The 24,177-nt window shown below is 42.3% G+C and overlaps 1 protein-coding gene across 1 annotated transcript in view; it reads left to right on the forward strand.

The window, feature by feature from the left end:
• LOC311103697 (cytohesin-3-like) overlaps positions 1 to 24,177 on the forward strand; it is a 53,769-nt gene that overhangs the window by 25,105 nt on the left and 4,487 nt on the right. The window contains exons 2-9 of the mRNA XM_084145312.1: positions 8,430 to 8,512; positions 8,728 to 8,792; positions 9,491 to 9,557; positions 10,142 to 10,260; positions 11,053 to 11,133; positions 11,510 to 11,622; positions 13,586 to 13,734; positions 14,522 to 14,633. Coding sequence (XP_084001438.1) covers positions 8,430 to 8,512; positions 8,728 to 8,792; positions 9,491 to 9,557; positions 10,142 to 10,260; positions 11,053 to 11,133; positions 11,510 to 11,622; positions 13,586 to 13,734; positions 14,522 to 14,633 — 789 coding nt within the window. The remainder of the gene's footprint in view (positions 1 to 8,429; positions 8,513 to 8,727; positions 8,793 to 9,490; positions 9,558 to 10,141; positions 10,261 to 11,052; positions 11,134 to 11,509; positions 11,623 to 13,585; positions 13,735 to 14,521; positions 14,634 to 24,177) is intronic.

A 24,177-nucleotide genomic window follows, 5' to 3' on the forward strand; every position in this document is an offset into this window, starting at 1 on the left:
TGATTCTGTCTCTTCACAGCAAAATCTGCAGAGCTGGGAAGATTGTATCTTCCATATAAATAACATTCTATTGGTAGCAAGAATTTTATATAATAATTTAAATTGAAAGATTCAAATTTTTGAATCCGGTGTCGTTTTGCGTGTCAGTTCATAAACACTATGCCATGGGATCGGTACGTCAAAAATCTCTTCCCAACTATTTTGCAATCTATATGGGACGGCTGTCAATCCTTTGGTCCTTAAATGAAACTGATATACTTTTTTATTTATCACAGTTTTCCTTAACCAATTATGTTCTTTAATGCAAGGCCGACAGACAAGTTCCTTACTTTCTCCCCCTTCCACTTTCCTCTTCCATTTTTGCGGTAAGGCTGCAATTATTTGGTTGTAATTTTGGGTAGAGCAGACATTTCCATATGTTGTTGTTAGCTGCATGTGCGACATAACTCCACCAGTCCAACCGATTATATCATTTACGAAGATTATACATTTTTTAAACATTTTGTCAAAAAATAAAGGTTTTTTGTCAATTAGTATATTTGAATTTAACCACAATATTTGTTGCATTATTTGTTCTGTCATTTCTGGAGGATTAAATTGAAATTGCAACCAACTTTCTATGGCTTGTTTTAGAAATAGTGATATTTGGGAGATTATTTCCTTTTCAAATAACTGAAAATGAGCGGTTGTAATCTAAATAAAGGGAAAAAGGCCATTCTTGAACATTGGGTGAGACAGTCTTACTAATTTGCCTGAGAACCAGTTCGGATTTAAGTATAACTTTTGTATGACTGAAGATTTTAGTGATAGGTCTAATGCTTTAATATTTAATAATTTCTGTCCTCCGAATTCATATTAATTAAATAAATAGGCCCTTTAAATTCTGTCTTGCTTGCCGTTCCAAATAAAATTGAATATTTTTTTCTCATATAATTTAAAAAACAGTTCGCTAGGCGTAGGCAAGACCATAAGCAAATAGGTAAACTTGGATAATACTAAAGAGTTAATCAGGGTGATTTTTCCACAAATTGACAGGTATTTACCTTTCCATGGTAGCAAGATCTTTCAATTAAAATTTATTGAAGTGAGATCATTTATTTCCTTTGGGATATGTATTCTGAGTATATCCACATCACCATCAGACCATTTTATTGGTAAACTACATGGTAATGTAAAAATTGTATTTTTTAGTGATCCAATACGTAATATAGTACATTTGTCATAATTTGGTTGAAATCCAGAGAGATTAGAAAATGTATCTAGATCCTCTATGAGGCTGTGGAGGGATTCTAGTTGTGGATTTAAAAGAAAACATGAATCATCAGCGTACAATGACACCTTTGTTTTTAAGCCCTGGATTTCTAATCCTCTGATATTATTGTTGGATCTGATTTTAATAGCTAACATCTCGATGGCCACAATAAGTAGCGTAGTGGGTAAGAGCGTTGTGCCAGTAACCGAAAGGTCTCTGGTTCTAATCCCCGAGCCGACTAGGTGAAAAATCTGTCGATGTGCCCTTAAGCAAGGCACTTAACCCTAAGAGCGTCTGCTAAATTACTAAAATGTCAATAGAAATGCCGATAGTGGACAACCTAGTTTCACGCCTCTTGACAGTTTAACACTTTCTGAGAAATAGCCATTATTTACTATTTTACACCTAGGGTTACTATACATGATTTTGACCCATTTTATAAGAGATTCTCCAAAATTGAAATGCTCCAGGCATTTATATATAAACCCCAGTCGTACTTTATCAAATGCCTTTTCGAAGTCTGCTATGAATAGCAGGCCTGGTTTCCCATATTTTCCATAGTGTTCTATTGTTTCCAATACTTGCCTTATATTATCTCCAATGTATCTTCCATGTAAAAAACCTGTCTGATTAGAATGAATAATATCCGACAATACCTTTTTAATTCTATGCGCTATACATTTTGCTAGGATTTTGAAGTGTAAGGGTGTACGGGGCCTCCAATGTTTTTAATGGACTGGATCTTTATATTTTCCACTTGTATCCTGTTTCAGTAATAATGAGATCAGACCTTCTTCTTGAGTGTCAGATAATCTACCATTTACATAGGAGTGATTAAAACATGCTAATAACGGTCCTCTTAGTATATCAAAAAAGGTTTGGTGTACCTCGACTGGTATGCCATACAACCCTGGAGTTTTCCCGGACTTAAAGTCTTTAATTGCATCCAGAAGTTCCTCTGTAATTTCACCTTCACATGAGTCTTTCTGTATGGCTGTTAATTTTACATTATCAATAGAAAAAAAATCTCTACAATTAGCTTCAGTTAGAGGAGATGGAGGCGACTGAAAAGAAAACATATGCTTAAAGTACCTTGTTTCCTCCTTCAAAATATCATTTGGTGAATCATGGGTGACTCCGTCAATTGTAACATCTAAAAATGTAAAATGTAAATGTAAATGTAACCAATTTCATTAAATTATTTTTGGTAGCATTCCTATGTTGAAGATTAAAAAATAATTTTGTGCATTTTTCCCCATATTCCATCCAGTTTGCTTTATTTTTATAATATATTACACTTGATCTTTCTTTAATAAGTTTCTTTGTTGGATCTAGTATTTCTATGTTTGGCCGGGTGTGATTCCCAATCAGAGGCAGCTGTCGCTCGTTGTCTCTGATTGGGGATCATACTTAAGTAGCCTGGTTGCCTACCTTAGTTGTGGGATCTTGTTTGTGTTCCTGTTAGGCTTGTTGTGAGTATAGCCCATAGGCCTTCACGTTACGTTGCGTTTGTTGTTTTGTCAAGTGTTTATCTTCATTAATATATATGTACGCATACCACGCTGCACCTTGGTCTGACCCGTCCCTCAACGATCGTGACATCTACAGATGATTAGAAAGACTTGATAAAACGGTGAAACTTTGGACAAATAATATAATTGATTACACTGCAACAGTGAGTTCCTTAAGTGACCGTTCAGTAGCAGTAGCAGTTTGACCCTGGCTAGACAGGGGTGTCTGACCTCTCATCTCTGTGCCCTCGTTGACCCTTGGAGGTCACATTGAGGTGGCTGGTCATGGTAGAGAGGAGAGGAGAGGAGGAAGGTAGTCAGACGGGAGGTGGAAGAGAGGGATGCACACAAGCACAAACACACACACACACACACATATCGTTCATGTATAATGCATTAGATACCCAGGCTGACGGTGTATAGCCTAAAGTAGCAGTTCATCCACAATGATGATATCAGATTACCCAGCGTTTCCACATGCATACACACAGCAGGGGGATTGTCACTGAACACAGCAGCCATCAATCCCAGACAATTTGTCCCTTTCTTTTGGGTGAGTGGGTTTTTTGAGGGAAAGTAGGTGGGATGGCGCTCTGCTTTGCGCATTAGAGACATAGGTTGCCTGGGGGGGGCGATCTGCTCTACAAATACTGGCTTTATGGGCCTGGTTACAGAGCCAGAGTAACACTGAGAAGAGAACGCTCTCTCTCTCTTCTCTTCTTTTATCTTCTCTCCTCTCGCTCTCTCCTCTCTATCTTCTCTCTCCTTTCTTTCTCTTCTCTCTCTCTTCTCTCACTATCTTCTCTCTCTTCTTTCTCTCTTCTCTTTCTATATTCTCTCTCCCTTCTATCACTCTTCTCTCTCTCTCTCTCTCTGAGCTTGGCTGTCTTGTGGTAGTGGTATCTATCGTCTGTTTTTTATTTATCTCTCTCTGTCCCCCTCTTGCTATCTCTCTCTCTATCTGTCTGTAATATATATCTCCTCTCTCTCGCTTTGTCACACTCTCTCTTTTCTCCCTTCTCTCTGTATCTACTCCATTTCTTTGTTTCTCCCCTCTCGCTTCACTGAGTGTACAAATCATTAGGAACACCTTCCTAATATTGAGTTGCACCCCCTTTTTGTAAATCCACTTCAATCAGTGTAGATGAAGGGGAGAAGACATGTTAAAGATGGATGAGACATGGGTTGTGTATGTGTGCCATTGAGAGGGTGAATGCGCAAGACAAAAGATTTCAGTGCCTTTGAACAGGGTACGGTAGTAGGTGCCAGGCGCACCGGTTTGAGTGTGTCAAGAACTGCAACGCTGCTGGGTTTCCCGTGTGTATCAAGAATGGTCCACCACCCAAAGGACATTCATCCAACTTGACATAACTGTGGGAAGTATTGGAATCAACAGCGGCCAGCATCCTTGTGGAATGCTTTGAACACCTTGTAGAGTCCATGCCCCGATGAATTGAGGCTGTTCTGAGGGCAAAAGGGGGTGCAACTCAATATTAGGAAGGTGTTCCTAATGTTTTGTACACTCAGTGTGCTTCCCTCCACTCTGTTTCACTGTAGAAGTCAGTCAGAGACTTTGAGTGGGTCCACTCGGCCGTGAGAGGAAATGATCACACACTTATGAGATCCTCTTCCTCTGTCACCCATCTGCGTTTGGCTCTGATTGGCTGCTCGTCCGTGATAAGAAGCCACCGAGAGTCGACACCATCCCATCCTGACTTAATGGTCTATGGTATCTCTGTCACTTTGTCTTTACAGAGAGAGAAAACAAGACAAGTTAATATCTGTTGACAATGGAAGGAGAGAAGAGAAAGAGAAAAGAGGGGAAAAATCTGAATGGTAAAGCTGCTTATCTCTATGAATCAGCTAGGATTTGACATCCACTCTCCTCCCCCTCCACTCTCCTCCCCCTCCACTCTCCTCCCCCTCCACTCTCCTCCCCCCTCCACTCTCCTCCCCCCTCCACTCCAAGCCATAGGATGGATAGAGAGAGAGAGCTGGCGAGGCGAATGCGCGGCTTAGAAAAGCACAATCTGCTACGGCTCTGGACGTGAAAATGACCTACATCCTGTGAGCCTGAGCATGCCTGCCTCTCTGCCTGCTTTTAAACAGGTAGTCGGCGGCTCATTTGTAAGAGCGGCGATGTGTGAAAGGAGGAGGAGGTAGTGGAGGCCGTCCTCAGAGAGAGGTCTGGGGAGAAAGGTTGATGTACATGCTGCTGGTAAACGGAGGGATAAGTAGGATGGACTGGGGAGCCTCCTTATTGAATACAATACATGTGTAAATGTCAGAGTGTCTCTGTATGATTTACCACTGGGTGCTCAGTTCACATACAGTACAGTCAAACACATATGTTATATGATACCTGTGTGTGTGTGTGTGTGTGTATGTGTGTGTGTGTGAAGGGGGTTTGCATGTGGCCCAGGTATCTCTGTGGTACTAATTACCTCAAATGAGGAAGCAGACTATCTGAGAACTAATATTGGACGATGCACGATTTAGCAGATGTTTAGTGCTGGTGTGTGTGTGTTTGCCTGGCGGTTTGGTTGTAATTTATGGAGGAGTTTTCCTTTTGCCAGAGAGGAAGTCAAGAGCTCTCAGAAAGTTTAATTCCAGTATACTGCTAGAGAATGCAGAGAATTATGTGTTGATTTAGGAGTAGGTGGAACTGGAACTCTCTTTATTTTGTCTCTCTTCTCTCTCTTTTCTCTCTCTCTTCTTTCTCTCTCTCTCTTCTCTCTCTCTTCTCTCTCTCTATCTTCTCTCTCTCTTCTTTCTCTCTTCTCTTTCTATATTCTCTCTCTCTTCTCTCTCTCTTCTCTCTCTCTTCTCTCTCACTATCTTCTCTCTCTCTCTTCTTTCTCTCTTCTCTTTCTATATTCTCTCTCTCTTCTATCACTCTTCTCTCTCTCTCTCTCTCTGAGCTTGGCTGTCTTGTGGTAGTGGTATCTATCGTCTGTTTTTTATTGATCTCTCTCTGTCCCCCTCTTGCTATCTCTCTCTCTATCTGTCTGTAATATATATCTCCTCTCTCTCGCTTTGTCACACTCTCTCTTTTCTCCCTTCTTTCTGTATCTACTCCATTTCTTTGTTTCTCCCCTCTCGCTTCACTGGGTGTACAAATCATTAGGAACACCTTCCTAATATTGAGTTGCACCCCCTTTTTGTAAATCCACTTCAATCAGTGTAGATGAAGGGGAGAATACATGTTAAAGATGGATGAGACATGGGTTATGTATGTGTGCCATTCAGAGGGTGAATGTGCAAGACAAAATATTTCAGTGCCTTTGAACAGGGTACGGTAGTAGGTGCCAGGCGCACCGGTTTGAGTGTGTCAAGAACTGCAACGCTGCTGGGTTTCCCGTGTGTATCAAGAATGGTCTACCACCCAAAGGACATTCATCCAACTTGACATACAGTGAGGGAAAAAAGTATTTGATCCCCTGCTGATTTTGTACGTTTGCCCACTGACAAAGAAATGATCAGTCTATAATTTTAATGGTAGGTTTATTTGAACAGTGAGAGACAGAATAACAACAAAAAAATCCAGAAAAACGCATGTCAAAAATGTTATTAATTGATTTGCATTTTAATGAGGGAAATAATTATTTGACCCCTCTGCAAAACATGACTTAGTACTTGGTGGCAAAACCCAGAGGTCAGATGTTTCTTGTAGTTGGCCACCAGGTTTGCACACATCTCAGGAGGGATTTTGTCCCACTCCTCTTTGCAGATCTTCTCCAAGTCATTAAGGTTTCGAGGCTGATGTTTGGCAACTCGAACATTCAGCTCCCTCCACAGATTTTCTATGGGATTAAGGTCTGGTCTGGAGACTGGCTAGGCCACTCCAGGACCTTAATGTGCTTCTTCTTGAGCCACTCCTTTGTTGTGTTGGCCGTGTGTTTTGGGTCACTGTCATGCTGGAATACCCATCCACGACCCATTTTCAATGCCCTGGCTGAGGGAAGGAGGTTCTCACCCGGTATATGGCCCTGTCCATCGTCCCTTTGATGCGGTGAAGTTGTCCTGTCCCCTTAGCAGAAAAACACCCCCAAAGCATAATGTTTCCACCTCCATGTTTGACGGTGGGGATGGTGTTCTTGGGGTCATAGGCAGCATTCCTCCTCCTCCAAACACAGTGAGTTGAGTTGATGCCAAAGAGCTCGATTTTGGTCTCATCTGACCACAACACTTTCACCCAGTTCTCCTCTGAATCATTCAGATGTTAATTGGCAAACTTCAGACGGGCATGTATATGTGCTTTCTTGAGCTGGGGGACCTTGCGGGCGCTGTAGGATTTCAGTCCTTCACGGCGTAGTGTGTTACCAATAGTTTTCTTGGTGACTATGGTCCCAGCTGCCTTGAGATCATTGACAAGATCATCCCGTGTAGTTCTGGGCTGATTCCTCACCGTTCTCATGATCATTGCAACTCCACGAGGTGAGATCTTGCATGGAGCCCCAGGCTGAAGGAGATTGACAGTTATTTTGTGTTTCTTCCATTTGCGAATAATCGCACCAACTGTTGTCACCTTCTCACCAAGCTGCTTGGCGATGGTCTTGTAGCCCATTCCAGCCTTGTGTAGGTCTACAATCTTGTCCCTGACATCCTTGGAGAGCTCTTTGGTCTTGGTCATGGTGGAGAGATTGAAATCTGATTGATTGATTGCTTCTGTGGACAGGTGTCTTTTATACAGGTAACAAACTGAGATTAGGAGCACTCCCTTTAAGAGTGTGCTCCTAATCTCAGCTCGTTACCTGTATAAAAGACACCTGGGAGCCAGAAATCGTTCTCATTGAGAGGGGGTCAAATACTTATTTCCCTCATTAAAATGTAAATCAATTTAGAACATTTTTTACATGCGTTTTTCTGGATTTTTTTGTTGTTATTCTGTCTCTCACTGTTCCAATAAACCTACCATTAAAATTATAGACTGATCATTTCTTTGTCAGTGGGCAAACGTACAAAATCAGCAGGGGATCAAATACTTTTTTCCCTCACTGTAACTGTGGGAAGTATTGGAATCAACAGCGGCCAGCATCCTTGTGGAACGCTTTCAACACCTTGTAGAGTCCATGCCCCGATGAATTGAGGCTGTTCTATGGGCAAAAGTGGGTGGCGGGGGGTCCAAGGTCCTGGCGGTTTGGTTGTAATTTATGGAGGAGTTTTCCTTTTGCCAGAGAGGAAGTCAAGAGCTCTCAGAAGTTTCATTCCAGTATACTGCTAGAGAAGGCAGAGAATTATGTGATGATTTAGGAGTAGGTGGAACTGGAACTTGTCCCTTACCACAGATCCAGGGTCAGATTATTTTCCATCCGCCTAATGGTTAGGTTTAGGATTGGGGTTACACTAATTTGATCCTAGATCTGTGGTTTTGTCAGCCTTGTGTGTTGATTTACATCACACTAGCTATCACTTCTTAATCCATGGGATTGTCTGACTAGTGACTATGTGTGTAAGTGATTGTATCGTAATCCCATACTTACATATCTCTACATATATATTCTCTCTCTCTCTCTCTCTCTCTCTCTCTCTCTCTCTCTCTCTCTCTCTCTCTCTCTCTCTCTCTCTCTCTCTCTCTCTCTCTCTCTCTCTCTCTCTCTCTCTCTCTCTCTCTCTCTCTCTCTCTCTCTCTCTCTCTCTCTCTCTCTCTCTCTTCTTTCTCACAGTACCTGAAGACCTCTCCTTGGAAGAGAGAGATGAGCTGTCAAACATACGACGCAGGAAAAAAGAGCTACTGGATGACATTGAGGTGAGTCAAGAAAATGAAAATAAATATAAAGATTTTATATTTTTATAAAGATATCACTTGATATGATATGACATTATGTGGGTGGTTAAAATGTTACTTTGACTCCAACGACTTACATTGAGTCTGTTTAAGTTGATTTATAATGCACTGCTAAAACAACTATAGTTCAGTGGTGAATTCAACCCAGCTAATTCTCCCTCTAATCCTCTTGGCAGCGGTTGAAGTTTGAGATTGCGGAGGTGATGACTGAGATCGAGCAGCTAACCTGCGTGGGGGAGAGGTGAGTAACACCCCACCCCCCTCATCAACACCCCTCTCCTCTTCTAGCTCGTCTCCTCTCCTCTCAAATTCATCCAGCCACACACCTGTCCCAGTGTGTGTTAATAATCCATCTTTGTTTGTGGAGCTGAGCCGTCCCCTCGGCGAAAACATTTGCTAAACGCCCCACAAACGCTCCTATTCAGGGACTGATAACTGATTGGCTGTTCAGGGCTCATTGGTGAAGAGGTGGAGAGAACGTGTGTTAGTGTGGATTTAGCCTTTGTGTGTCTCAGGTGCAGCTGGGGAATGGGTCAAGCTATTTTGGGAACACAGGGAGTACACAGTATACACACATGCAATAATGCAAACACACAACACACACACAAAGAAAGAGGCATAAGGTTTTCATTATTTTTTCAGTAAGTAGGTGCAACAAACTGCAATCCAAATGGAAAGATAAGTCAAAGATAATTGTTTTAAGAGGATTTATACATTCTCATATTCATAGCTGACTCAGAACAATAATAACTGAATCCACCTGAATTTCTCCTGAACCCACCCCTATGTAAACTAACAGTGTAAACTCACCACCACAAATACTGTAGAAAATACACAAACCTGACAGTTGACTTGGTGAACAAATACAGGCGTCAGTTGTTGATAATGCCACACCTGTTCTAGAGAACTGATGGATCTCTCTGCTCTGTCCAATCACAGTAAAACAACCCAAAGAAATAAACAGATCGCCATGGGAAGGAAGAAGTTCAACATGGACCCCAAAAAGGTTTGTCTAAAGTCCATGCTAAATACATTTTTTACCTTTATTTAACTAGGCAACTTCTTATTTACAATGACGGCCTACACCGGCCAAACCCGGATGACGCTGGGCCAATTGTGCGCTGCCCTATGGGACTCCCAATCACGGCCGGTTGTGATACAGCCTGGAATCGAACCAGGGGGTCTGTAGCGACGCCTCAAGCACTGAGATGCAGTGCCTTAGACCACTGCGCCACTCATGAGCCCTACTTGCACTGACGTTAATCTGGTGTTATTGACTTATTTATTGAATGTTTTATGATACCTATAAAAATAGATATTAACTTAGATGTGTACCTGTTATGCCTCCTTTAACAATGTAGAAAAGGTTAAACTATAAGCCATGGCCATCCCATCGAATATGTTATCTGGTTGTGTTGTGTTATCTGTATAAATTACTTATAGTAACGCCTCCTAGCTCTTCTTCAGGTCAATACAGATAACCGTGTGTGTGTGTGTGTGTGTGTGTGTGTGTGTGTGTGTGTGTGTGTGTGTGTGTGTGTGTGTGTAGGTGTAGCTTGGAGTGCTAACCAAACTGTGTGTGTCTTCCAGGGGATCCAGTTTCTGTTGGAGAACGACCTTCTTCAGCACACTCCTGAGGACGTATCCCAGTTCCTCTACAAAGGAGAGGGCCTCAACAAAACTGTCATAGGGGACTACTTAGGAGAGAGGTAACACACTGCTCTAACCTCCTCTGTTTTCATCTCTCTCTCTCTCTCTCTCTCTCTCTCTCTCTCTCTCTCTCTCTCTCTCTCTCTCTCTCTCTCTCTCTCTCGCTCACTCGCTCGCTCTCCATCTTTCCCCCTCTACCTCTCTTTCTCCCTCACTCCCCATCTCACTTGCTCCCTTCACCCTTCTCCCCCTCCCTCTCTCTTTCCTACACTCTGTCCATCTCTCAGTGAGATTTCTCCCTTTGTGCGTGTATAAGCCCGGGCATAAAGCCTCAGGAAATGGATTGTCTGGATTTACGGAGCACCGCGGCGATAGTAGACAGGGGGCCATGCCAGTAAAACTGCCTGGCTACATTTGTTTCTTATCTCCGACATGTGGGACACCTCGCAGGGATGTGACTGTCAAAACAACCTGTGTAGCAACAGACAGAGCAGAGCAGTCTGGCTCTGTGGCTGGGATAGAAAAGTCCTCTGAACACAGCAACATATTGTATGTTAACAAGTTGGTTGTATGCGATTTTTGTAACACAAACAAATAGCAATTTATTACTACCCACAGTGTTGTCCTATTGTATAATGGTTTGATAGTCATAATCTAGAGAGGGGGTGGAGGTGGGTTTAAAAAGGGCCTCTCCCCTAACAGACCTTTCAGTTACTAGAGGGATTGAAATAAACGTTGCTTATAGTTCCATTTTGGCAGTGCTAGACTGATCTTGACTAACACTGAATAACAGACATTTCCTGACCTGAATCTGAGAACCTGACATACTGTACGTTCCTCATCTCTGCCAGGGACGACTTCAACCTCAAGGTCTTGCAGGCGTTCGTAGACCTTCATGAATTTGCAGATCTCAACCTCGTACAGGCTTTACGGTGAGCTGTCTCTGCATATTACTGTACCAAGATTCCCAGCAGTTCAATCACATGTTTTAAATAATATAGTAGTATTTATTATTGATCATGTGCAGTCAATATGCTTTATGATGATGTCCTGCTTTCAAGACACTTTTGGAGCCTTTCTCATTGGTTTTCCTGTGTTCTCTCTGTCTCGCACGCTCTCTTGCTCTCTCTCTCCCTCTCTGTCTCTCTCTCACTTTCTCTCCTCACATCTCTGTTTCTGTCTCTGTCTCTGTCTCTCCCTCACTCTCCCTCTCTCTCTCTCCCTTGCTCTGCCTCTCTCTCTCTCTCCCTCACTCTCTCTCTCACTCTCTCTCTCACTCTCTCTCGCTCTTTCTCTCTGCCGGTGTAGACAGTTTCTGTGGAGTTTCAGACTGCCTGGTGAGGCTCAGAAGATCGATCGTATGATGGAGGCCTTCGCCTCGCGGTACTGCTCCTGCAACCCCGGTGTCTTCCAATCCACAGGTACACACACACACACTGGTCGTACTCTGTCGTAAAGGGGAGCGCTAGACCGCCCCTGCCTTAGATCAATGTGTCAGTCTCCCTGTCTCTCTACTTTATAGCTCCACTCCAGAACTCTCTGGTCCTAAAACCAGTCTTTGTTGTATAGTAAATGTTTTACATGCTATACCTCTTTAGATGGAATGGAGTCGCTCTATAAAACCTCTACAATACCCAACCCAACCCTACATTTACATTTATTTTTGTGGAAAAGCTGCTATTACTAATAAAAAAATAAAAAAACCGTATACTCACTTGACTCTCTGTCTCATGACTTAATGCATCACTGGCCATTGTTGCTGACAGACCGGCGGTTCATTGTTGCTGTGTCATCACTACTGGCATGGCTCCTCTAATAATGACTTTGATCACTGGTCAATAACAGAGGGTCATTAGTGACTAGTGAGGTATGCTCTGGCCATACGTTGTCTCTGTCCCCTCCATCATCTCTGTCCCCTACCATCATCTCTGTCCCTTACCATCATCTCTGTCCCCTACCATCATCTCTGTCCCCTACCATCATCTCTGTCCCCTACCATCATCAATGTCCCCTACCATCATCAATGTCCCCTACCATCATCAATGTCCCCTACCATCATCTCTGTCCCCTACCATCATCTCTGTCCCCTACCATCATCAATGTCCCCTACCATCATCTCTGTCCCCTACCATCATCAATGTCCCCTACCATCATCTCTGTCCCCTACCATCATCTCTGTCCCCTACCATCATCTCTGTCCCCTACCATCATCTCTGTCCCCTACCATCATCAATGTCCCCTACCATCATCTCTGTCCCCTACCATCATCAATGTCCCCTACCATCATCAGTGTCCCCTACCATCATCTCTGTCCCCTACCATCATCTCTGTCCCCTACCATCATCTCTGTCCCCTACCATCATCAATGTCCCCTACTATCATCAATGTCCCCTACCATCATCAATGTCCCCTACCATCATTTCTGTCCCCTACCATCATCTCTGTCCCCTACCATCATCAATGTCCCCTACCATCATCTCTGTCCCCTACCATCATCAATGTCCCCTACCATCATCTCTGTCCCCTACCATCATCTCTGTCCCCTACCATCATCAATGTCCCCTACCATCATCTCTGTCCCCTACCATCATCAGTGTCCCCTACCATCATCAATGTCCCCTACCATCATCTCTGTCCCCTACCATCATCAATGTCCCCTACCATCATCTCTGTCCCCTACCATCATCTCTGTCCCCTACCATCATCTCTGCCCCCTACCATCGTCAATTTCCCGTTCTATCCAAGGTCCTGCTCAGAATTTTCAGATATAAATATATTGTGTAGAAGAAATATAATTGTGTCTGTCCATAGGGGATCATGTCAGGTCTATATGTGTAATTTCTATCTGCAATGTTCTGTCCCTCTCCCCTACATCTCCTTAAACAACCAGAGGCCTGTTACAGAACATTCAGATAGAAATGTATTGTCTAGAACATATATGATATTGTGTCTCATGTACCACAGGGTACATGCCATGTCAGCTCAATGTTATATCTGCAGTGTTGTGTCCCCTGTCCCAGTAACCAGTGGAGGGTTGATGAATGATGTGTGGGCTTGGCCTCATGAATATGGATGTGTTGCAGTGGTGACACACGCAGACTTAGTTATAGCTGCTTCTGCTGGGTCCCTCTGGGGACTGGTGCTCTGACACACACCGGGTTAAAAAGGCCAGGGGTTATAGAACAGAGTGGGGTGGTGTGTGTGTGGCGGGGGTGGGGATAGTGGGTGGTAGAGTAATGACTGCAAAGTAATAGCGGCATGGGTGGGGAAGTGTTTGTGAGCACACACACTCACCGACCCCCCCCCCCCACACACACAATCCCTCCCTCCCACCCCCTCCTCCCACACACACTTATCACCTCCTCTCTCTGCTGTCCTCCCCAGACACGTGTTATGTCCTGTCCTTTGCCGTCATCATGTTGAACACCAGCCTACACAACCCCAACGTCAGAGACAAGCCACCCGTAGAGAGATTCATCTCCATGAACAGAGGCATCAACGAGGGAGGAGACCTACCAGAGGACCTACTCAGGGTGAGAGTGAATGTTTGGTGTGTGGGGGGTTGGGTATGGTTGATGACTGTGTGTGTGTCTGTGTTTGTGTGTGTACTATGTCATGTAGAAGCTTTACTCTCTTCTATCAAGGGTGATACTGTAGCAAAATGCTAGCTCATCTAATGTGCTCTTCTTTCAAGCCAGTAATGCTAATGATGAACATATCATCTAACAAGCTCAGAGAGATAATCACACAGCCTTCAGCTCAACCGCAGTTCAAAAGGGCACACACATAACACTTCTTGCAGTTGGCTTGTTGTTCCTTTCTCTCCCAACAGTTCTCAAAGTTGTAACTCAGATTGTCAAATGTGTCCCAGTGTTTAGCATCCAGTTTCAGACCCAACGAATGAGCACAGCATCCGACACTTTTCTTTTCTAAGAACTCCTTAATAGAATCTTGTTCCGTCATGTTTTATGCACTGTTGATTTAGTGATGGACCGGGATGGCTGTTAGAAGATGCAGGGGGAGAGGGGTGGGTGTGGGTGTTCATTTGCAAGTGTTATGAGCTGAACACTATTGCTTTCCACCCCCTTTTCCCCATCACCATTACCTCTCTCTCTCTCTCTCTCTCTCTCTCTCTCTCTCTCTCTCTCTCTCTCTCTCTCTCTCTCTCTCTCTCTCTCTCTCTCTCTCTCTCTCTCTCTCTCTATCTCTCTCTCACTCTCTCTATCCCCCTCTTCCCCCCCTCTTTCCCAATGCTTTTCCCCTCTCCCCTTCTCTCTCTCCCCACCACTCCCTCCTCATCCCTCTCTCTCTCATCTCCAGAATCTCTATGAGAGCATTAAGAGTGAACCCTTTAAGATCCCAGAGGATGATGGGAACGACCTGACTCACACGTTCTTCAACCCAGACAGAGAAGGATGGCTGCTCAAACTGGGTTAGTAGAGATGAGAATGCAGTCCCATACTAAGAATGCCTGCATGACACCCACCTCTCTGTTCCAATATCTCCACTAGCATACCACTTATAATGAAGCAATGTATTGTAGATGCATTCTAAGTGCTATGCTATTGCTATGCACGGTTTTTGGTTCCTCTTACACCGTTCTCCTGCTATGAACCAGTACATTATTTCACTGGCTGACCCTTGCAGCTAAGATCCAGATTTAGCTGTAGACTGTAATGTTGCAGTCACTCAAGCAATGTGTTCTGCTGCATGACTCACGTCTTGTTGATACAATATGAACAGGGTTCAGTGTTCTCACGCAGTGGGCTGTTATGTGTAGTGTTGTCTATTTTAAACCTCCGGATTCAAGGTTTTCAGGATGTTGAAGATTCAGGAATAAATATTTCACAATCTTTGGCCAGTTTAAAGTATATTTGAGCAGGATTTTATATAAATGGTTGTATGTTAATGTTGAAGTTGAATGAATCACCATGGTAAATCAACATGATAAGGTGCATTTGAGGTCACAACTGTTAGTAACATTAAACTGTATGACCCAGAGACAGGTAGCAATGTCTCTCTACACGCTGTCAAGCTGACCTGTTACCATGGTTGCAGCATTAATTGAGGGAGCAGTCATCATCAGCTCTCCCACAATGCATTGCTCACAAAATAACCAGGGGCTGTGGAACTGACGGGTGTCATAGCAACACTCAAAGACACTCATTTTTTTGTTTTATATTATACCGAGCTCTCTCCTTCCTAAATATAGTAGTGCAGTTTCCCACATTTTTACCCTCTAATCACATTTTTCTCTATTGTTTCTCTCCCATGTTTTTTAATGTTTTTATTTGTTTACATGGGGTTTTGATTGTCATCCCTTGCCTCCCCTTCCTCCTCCCAACATTATCTCGGTGTGATATCTTTTTATTTTTGTATTTTTTATTTCCACCATATGTTTTTTTCCCTAGCATATATATATATATATATATATATATATATATATATACAGTGGGGAGAACAAGTATTTGATACACTGCCGATTTTGCAGGTTTTCCTACTTACAAAGCATGTAGAGGTATGTCATTTTTATCATAGGTACACTTCAACTGTGAGAGACGGAATCTAAAACAAAAATCCAGAAAATCACATTGTATGATTTTTAAGTAATTAATTTGCATTTTATTGCATGACATAAGTATTTGATCACCTACCAACCAGTAAGAATTCCGGCTCTCACAGACCTGTTAGTTTTTCTTTAAGAAGCCCTCCTGTTCTCCACTCATTACCTGTATTAACTGCACCTGTTTGAACTCGTTACCTGTATAAAAGACACCTGTCCACACACTCAATCAAACAGACTCCAACCTCTCCACAATGGCCAAGACCAGAGAGCTGTGTAAGGACATCAGGGATAAAATTGTAGACCTGCACAAGGCTGGGATGGGCTACAGGACAATAGGCAAGCAGCTTGGTGAGAAGGCAACAACTGTTGGCGCAATTATTAGAAAATGGAAGAAGTTCAAGATGACGGTCAATCACCCTCGGTCTGGGGCTCCATGCAAGATCTCACCTCGTGGGGCATCAATGATCATGAGGAAGGTGAGGGATCAGCCCAGAACTACACGGGAGGACCTGGTCAATGACCTGAAGAGAGCTGGGACCACAGTCTCAAAGAAAACCATTAGTAACACACTATGCCGTCATGGATTAAAATCCTGCAGCGCACGCAAGGTCCCCCTGCTCAAGCCAGCGCATGTCCAGGCCCGTCTGAAGTTTGCCAATGACCATCTGGATGATCCAGAGGAGGAATGGGAGAAGGTCATGTGGTCTGATGAGACAAAAATATAGCTTTTTGGTCTAAACTCCACTCGCCGTGTTTGGAGGAAGAAGAAGGATGAGTACAACCCCAAGAACACCATCCCAACTGTGAAGCGTGGAGGTGGAAACATCATTCTTTGGGGATGCTTTTCTGCAAAGGGGACAGGACGACTGCACCGTATTGAGGGGAGGATGGATGGGGCCATGTATCGCGAGATCTTGGCCAACAACCTCCTTCCCTCAGTAAGAGCATTGAAGATGGGTCGTGGCTGGGTCTTCCAGCATGACAACGACCCAAAACATACAGCCAGGGAAACTAAGGAGTGGCTCCGTAAGAAGCATCTCAAGGTCCTGGAGTGGCCTAGCCAGTCTCCAGACCTGAACCCAATAGAAAATCTTTGGAGAGAGCTTAAAGTCTGTATTGCCCAGCGACAGCCCCGAAACCTGAAGGATCTGGAGAAGGTCTGTATAGAGGAGTGGGCCAAAATCCCTGCTGCAGTGTGTGCAAACCTGGTCAAGACCTACAGGAAACGTATGATCTCTGTAATTGCAAACAAAGGTTTCTGTACCAAATATTAAGTTCTGCTTTTCTGATGTATCAAATACTTATGTCATGCAATAAAATGCAAATTAATTACTTAAAAATCATACAATGTGATTTTCTGGATTTTTGTTTTAGATTCCGTCTCTCACAGTTGAAGTGTACCTATGATAAAAATTACAGACCTCTACATGCTTTGTAAGTAGGAAAACCTGCAAAATCGGCAGTGTATCAAATACTTGTTCTCCCCACTGTATATATATATATATATACACATACATACATACATACATACATACATACATACATACATATATACACATACACATAAATAACATTCTATTGATAGCAAGAATTATATATAATAATTGCGTATACACTACCATAAACACTATGCCATGGGATCGGTACATCAAAAATCTCTTCCCAACTATTTTGCAATCTATATGGGACGGCTGTCAATCCTTTGGTCCTTAAATTAAACTTTGTTTTATTTCTCACAGTTTTCTTTAACCAATTATGTTCTTTAATGCAAGGCTGACAGACAAGTTCCTTACTTTTTCCCCCACTTTCCTCTTCCATTTTTGCGGTAATGCTGCAATTATTTGGTTGTAATTTTGGGTAGAGCAGACATGTTTTTGTTAGCTGCATGTGCGACATAACTCCACCAGTCCTACCGATGATGTAAGTTACGAAGATTATACCTTAAAAAAAAACAGAAATGTCAAAAAATTACGGTTTTTTATCAATTAGTATATTTGAGTTTAACCACAATATTTGTTGCATTATTTGTTCTGTCGTTTCTGGAGGATTAAATTGAAATTGCAACCAACTTTCAATGGCTTGTTTTAGAAATAGTGATATTTGGGAGATTATTTCCTTTTCAAATAACTTAAAGTGAGAGGTTGTAATCTGAATAAAGGGGAAAAGGCCATTCTTGAACATTGGGTGAGACAATCTTACTAATTTGCTAGAGAACCAGTTCGGATTTAAGTATAACTTTTGTATGACTGAAGCTTTATAATGATAGGTCTAATGCTTTAATATTTAATAATTTCTGTCCTCCAAATTCATATTCATTATAAAAATAGGCCCGTTTAATTTTGTCTGGCTTGCCGTTCCAAATAAAATGGAATATTTTTTTCTCATATAATTTAAAAAACTGTTTGCTAGGCGTAGGCAAGACCATAAGCAAATAGGTAAACTGGGATAATACTAAATAGTTAATCAGGGTGATTTTTCCACAAATTGACAGATATTTACGTTTCTATGGTAGCAAGATCTTATCTATTTTTGCTAACTTTCTATAAAAATGTATTGGAGTGAGATTATTTATTTCATTTGGGATATGTATTCCGAGTATATCCACATCACCATCAGACCATTTTATTGGTAAACTACATGGCAATGTAAAAATTATATTTTTTAGTGATCCAATACGTAATATAGTACATTTATCATAATTTGGTTGAAATCCAGAGAGGTTAGAAAATGTACCTAGATCCTCTATGAGGCTGTGGAGGGATTCAAGTTGTGGATTTAAAAGAAAACATGAATCATCAGCGTACAATGACACCTTTGTTTTTAAACCCTGGATTTTTAATCCCTTGATATTATTGTTGGATCTGATTTTAATAGCTAACATCTCGATGGCCATAATAAATAGATATGCCGATAGTGGACAACCTTGTTTCACTCCTCTTGACAGTTTAAAACTTTCTGAGAAATAGCCATTATTTACTATTTTACACCTAGGATTACTATCTCGGTGTGATATCTTTTCTAAATGTATTTTGGGGTTTTCCGGTTGGCCGGCTGTAAGGTTACATTTCTGTTGTGCTTATTCCATCTGACCTCTCACCTCTCTGTCCCTAACCTCCATTCCCTCCATTTCAAACCACTTTTCATTCCTGTTTTTATTCCGTCCTCCAGTCAGTACATGGAGTGTTTTGGACAGTTCCCTGTTTCAATAGCCATTGTAACGTTGCCATCCAACTGCCTTATTATGACTTGTTAGGGTTAAAGGCCAACTCAGTGCAGGTGGGCCAAGCCTTGTCACACTTAAACACACACACACACCCTGGCTCAGACATGCTGCACATTCCACTGGCTCTATGTAACGTCTCTGCAGTCTCATCAAACCCAGTATATATGTATGCAAATAGTCCCAGTGTGCCTTAAGAGCTGTGAATTATTATATTATAGTGCTCTCTCTCCCCATCCCACTGGCTCCAGGCCATCTATAAATCACTGCTAGGCAAATCCTCGCCTTATCTTAGCTCATTGGTCACCATAGCAGCACCCACCCGTAGTCTGCGCTCCAGCAGGTATATCTCACTGGTCATTCCCAAAGCCAACACCTCCTTTGGCCGCCAGTCCTTCCAGTTCTCTGCTGCCAATGACTGGAACGAATTGCAAAAATCTCTGAAGCTGGAGACTCTTATCTCCCTCACTAACTTTAAGCATCAGTTGTCAGAGCACCTTACCGATCACTGCAACTGTACACAGCCCATCTGAAATTAGCCCACCCAACTACCTCATCCCTATATTGTTATTTATTTTGCTCTTTTGCACCCCAGTATCTCTATTTGCACATAATCTCTTGCACATCTAGCATTCCAGTGTTAATACTAATTGTAATTATTTTGCACTATAGCCTATTTATTGCCTTACCTCCATAACTGCTACATTTGCACACACTGTATATATATTTTCTGTTGTATTTTTTGACTTTATGTTTTTTTACCCCATATGTAACTCTGTGTTGTTGTTTTTATCGCACTGCTTTGCTTTATATTGGCCAGGTCGCAGTTGTAAATGAGAACTTGTTCTCAACTGGCTTTCCTGGTTAAATAAAGGTGAAATAAATTAAATAAAAATCAAATTTACAGCTGGAGTATTCTCTGTAATAATTCTAATTTGGCCCAGTAAAAATAAACCCTGAAGGCTATGAACAAATTAGTCTATTTTAAAGAGGATCACTCTGTAAACTGTGGAAATTAAGAGAAAGGATTTTAGGCATTTTACCTCATGTAAATACGTCAGGCAAAACTCGCCAGAATGTCTATGAAACAGCGTGTATATGATTAGTGACTTTTTAGCATGGACTTATCGACTAAAAGACAGAAAGGAAATGAGAGATTCAATTAAATGAATTAGATGGTACTAAAAACTCTCTGGTAGTACTTAGTGTGCGTTACAAACATGTGTTTTTCCATGGACACTACTGCACTAAGGGATGGTCAGTGATGAGCTCTGTAGGAATGTTGGGACAAAGCTTTCCCACAATAACTTTGTTAGGACAAATCCCACTCACACACACCCAGGAAACCACAAGATGTCAGCCTGCCACACCACATCCTATGACATGTCTCACCTGGAGGGCAAAAAAACAAACGGAAAACAGGATCATTCCAGATATTCTCAGCTGTGGATTACAGTTTTTTTTCAATTGTTTAAGCACAATTTTGAAAACAGGGCCCGGTTTGTCAAAACACTACACACAATTAGCACAACCCTACACCAAAGTAGCACAACACTTCAGATCATTTGCAAAATGGAACACTTTTGTCAAAACTATACACGACTTCATAAAAACAATATTTTGTTACCATACGAAACACACACATTTCATATGACTTCAATCTTTTTGAACCAGTTACACACTGCTGTTGCTAACCTAAAACACTTTTAGCAAGTCTAATTCTCAGTGATTAGAGTACTGTAAATGAAGTACACAGAGAAAGTGCAACTATACAAACACTACACAAGACCAATGCTGCAGACTGAGGAAAATATCATTTATTTCTCTCCATATACCCAAATCAGTCAACATGTCAACATGGAGAATCACAACAAAACATGTCCCAGTTTTCATGCTACTACAGTAGTGTGCATAACACTGTTAGCTCAGCAAACAATAGACACACGTAAAATACTGTATCCAGTACAGGTTACAATTACAGTAAATAACAACAACAAACATAAAAAAATAATCCGAAAAAAACGGACAATATTGTACAGAAAATACTACAGTAAACATACTATACATTATCTCTTCGCCTAGCTGCATCTGGCCAGAGAATTTCATCAACATCACAAGCAATATCCTCATTAGCAAGACAACGCGGGAAGAACCGTCTTGAATGTCGAATCCATCCTTGCACAGCTGCGGCGTCGACTTGGTCACAGGCGTCCTCCATGGCCTGAATGAGGGGTACCTGAGCCTGGGGCTGGAGATCGTAAACCTTCCACCGCCATGTAGAGAAAAACTATTCGATAGGGTTTAGAAACGGAGAGTATGGTGGAAGGTATAGTACTGTCAACTGTAGATGGTTTGAAACCAGTTCTGGACCAAAGCAGAGCGGTGGAATGACACATTGTCCCAGATGACAGTGTATTGCATCTGGTGCATTTCATTACCTGCTGTGACGATGTGGTGCAATCGGTCCAAAAATGCGAGAATGTGAGGTGTGTTGTAAGGGCCCATTTTGGCATGACGGAGGAGAACCCCATGCTGTGAAATGGCAGCGCAAAGGGTGATGTTACCCCCACGTTGCCCTGGGACATTGATTATAGCCCTGTGGCCAATGATATTTCTGCCTCTCCTTCTTGCTTTTGTGAGGTTGAACCCTGCCTCATCAATATATATGAATTCATGCAGGATTTCCTCAGCATCCATCTGCAAAACTCTGAAATACAGTGAAAGACAAGATTGTGTAGTTCAGGATAGGTCTAGTATACAGTCAATGTAAAAAAGTAATGTGTGCAGTATGCAACATCACAGTGCTAAAGTGAACAATACAAACCTCCACATACTCATGCCGCAGCCGTTTGACCCTCTCTGAATTCCGCTCAAAAGGCACTCGATAAAGTTGTTTCATTTGAACCTGATGTCTTTTCAGGATGCGTGCCAGTGTTGACTGAGAGACCTGATGGACATTATTGAAAATGGCATGGTCACCGATAATGTTGGCTTGTAGTTCTCTGAGCCTGATAGCATTATTGGCCAAAACTATGTTTATTATCTCTCTCTCTTGTTCTTGCGTGAATATGGGCCCCCTTCCTCCTTGTCGTTCCCGACCCTCAATCCTATGTAGAGAATAATACATGTAACTTACTGTACAATGTCACAGGAAGGGGTATCACAAGTGCTGATATGGTGCATACAATAAGCGGCTGATTACTGTAACTGTAGACAGATCTTCTTTTATCTGTTTTCCTGTCGAAAAGTCCTTATGACAGATGACACTGTATATCTGCTAAGATTTGGCTGAACTCTCAGTCCAGCCTCTCTCAGCGTCAATCCGTGGTTCACAACATGGTCCACTAGTGTTGCACGAATGTCATTTGATAAGTTTGGTCCTCTTCTTCTTTGTGCACGTTCTCCTCCTGCTTCAGGTCTTCCTCGACCTCTGGCTCGGCCTCTGCCTCTTCCTCTACCTCCTTCTCCCCGTCTGTGTACTCCTCCTCTCACCCTCACTCTTCTTCTGACTCCTTCCATTTTGGTTGAAGGCAGGTGAACCTACCTGCTGCATTTTTATAGTGCTTAAACCTGATTGGTGTGTCTACAATTTAGCAATCATGTGGTTGTGCACCTGATGGCTGTGTTTAACAGATTGGCTCATAGATGTGGTAATTTGACAGTCAGTGCTTTGGAATTGCAAGGGAGTGACATCATGATATACTTCTGTGTCTGATGTATACAAGTGTGTTTAGTGTTTTGCAAATCACTGTGTGTAATGTTTTGCAAATAGTGTGAAGCTGACAATGTGCTTACAGTTGTGCAAATCTAGCCTTGTGTTTTGCTCCTTGAGTGTAAGGTTTTGCTAATTGTGGGAAAAGTTTAATTTTAGTGTGTAAGCAATCGTAAAAAACTGTAATGACTATCAATTGTAGAAATATAATGGATAGAATGGAGACACACAGAGAGCAAAAAACAACCACCACTTTGTAACTCAAAAGTATCAAATTGGATCAGGGCTTACTTCTCTCTTGTTATATCTTTCTATTTCTACGCTTTTTGTGTGGCATGTACAACATGGTAGCCCAGTTTACCCAACTAATACACAGATAATCGGCATAGCACTGAAATGTGACTGTGGAAAGAAAAACATCAATTTGAATGTCTTGAATGCCTGCTCCACTCACAAACAAACAGCCAGCTGTATTTAGTATGGTTTTATGTGAATACCACTGCCAGTGCTGAGGGCTGTGTGTGTGTGTGTGTGTGTGTGTGTGTTCTCCATTTTCCAACACAGTATTGGAGTATTTTTATTGCTGTCTTCCAACAGGGAAGTCTTCTCAGCATCCCTGCCTTGTATCACTGTGTTTGCGTGTTTCATTTCAGCTGAACGCTGCACTGTATTGGGCTGTAGTTGCCTAAGGGGGAACTCTGTTAAAAACTATTTGAACTGTGTGTTGCCCCCCTCTCTACCCCTCTGATTTGGTATACCCATGCTACAAAACGTAATAATATTTGCTTGGGGGTTTGGTGTGTGTGTGCATGTGTGTATGTGTGTGTGTATTATTCCTCCAAGGGTGTTTTAGATGCCAAGTTAGGTTCATATCAAGTGTGTACCTTCCTTCTTCTGGAGATCCAATAGCATTTTATTCCATTGCCTCTAATTCAGAAGTTGTGTGAGTAATCATTTCCATAACATTCACTATGCAGTAACTGGAAGAGATGGTGTAACCAATCACGTTGCTGAACAAATCCTGTGATGGAATTGCATCACCTCTCAATCAGTGGTGCCAAGTACCAACAGCAGAGTTCATTGGCTTTGATCTTTCTGTGTCTTAGCTCCATTCAAACACAGGAGGAGGATGGGCTGTTTTAGAGGAAGTGTACTTTAAGGTCTCTGTCTCTCTCTGTCTCTCTCTCCACTCTCCTCTCTCTGTCTCATCTCTCTCTCTTTCTCTTCTCTCGCTCTCTCTTCTCTCTCTCTTTTCTCCATCCTCTCTCTCACTTTCTCTCCCTCTCTCTTTCTCTCCTCTCGCTCTCTCTCCTCTGTCTCTCTCTCTCCTCTCTCTTTTCACTCTCTTTTCTCTCTCCTCTCTCTCTCTTTCTCTCTCTCTCTCTCATACTCTCTCACACTCATCTTCAATTTCTCCTGTGCCAGTGGTATACATGCTTTACATGCAGTATATAGATTTTATGCCATTGTTTGAGTCA

This window comes from Coregonus lavaretus (assembly GCF_964263955.1).
Source record: "Coregonus lavaretus genome assembly, chromosome: 28".
NCBI classification, from domain to species: Eukaryota; Metazoa; Chordata; class Actinopteri; order Salmoniformes; family Salmonidae; genus Coregonus; species Coregonus lavaretus.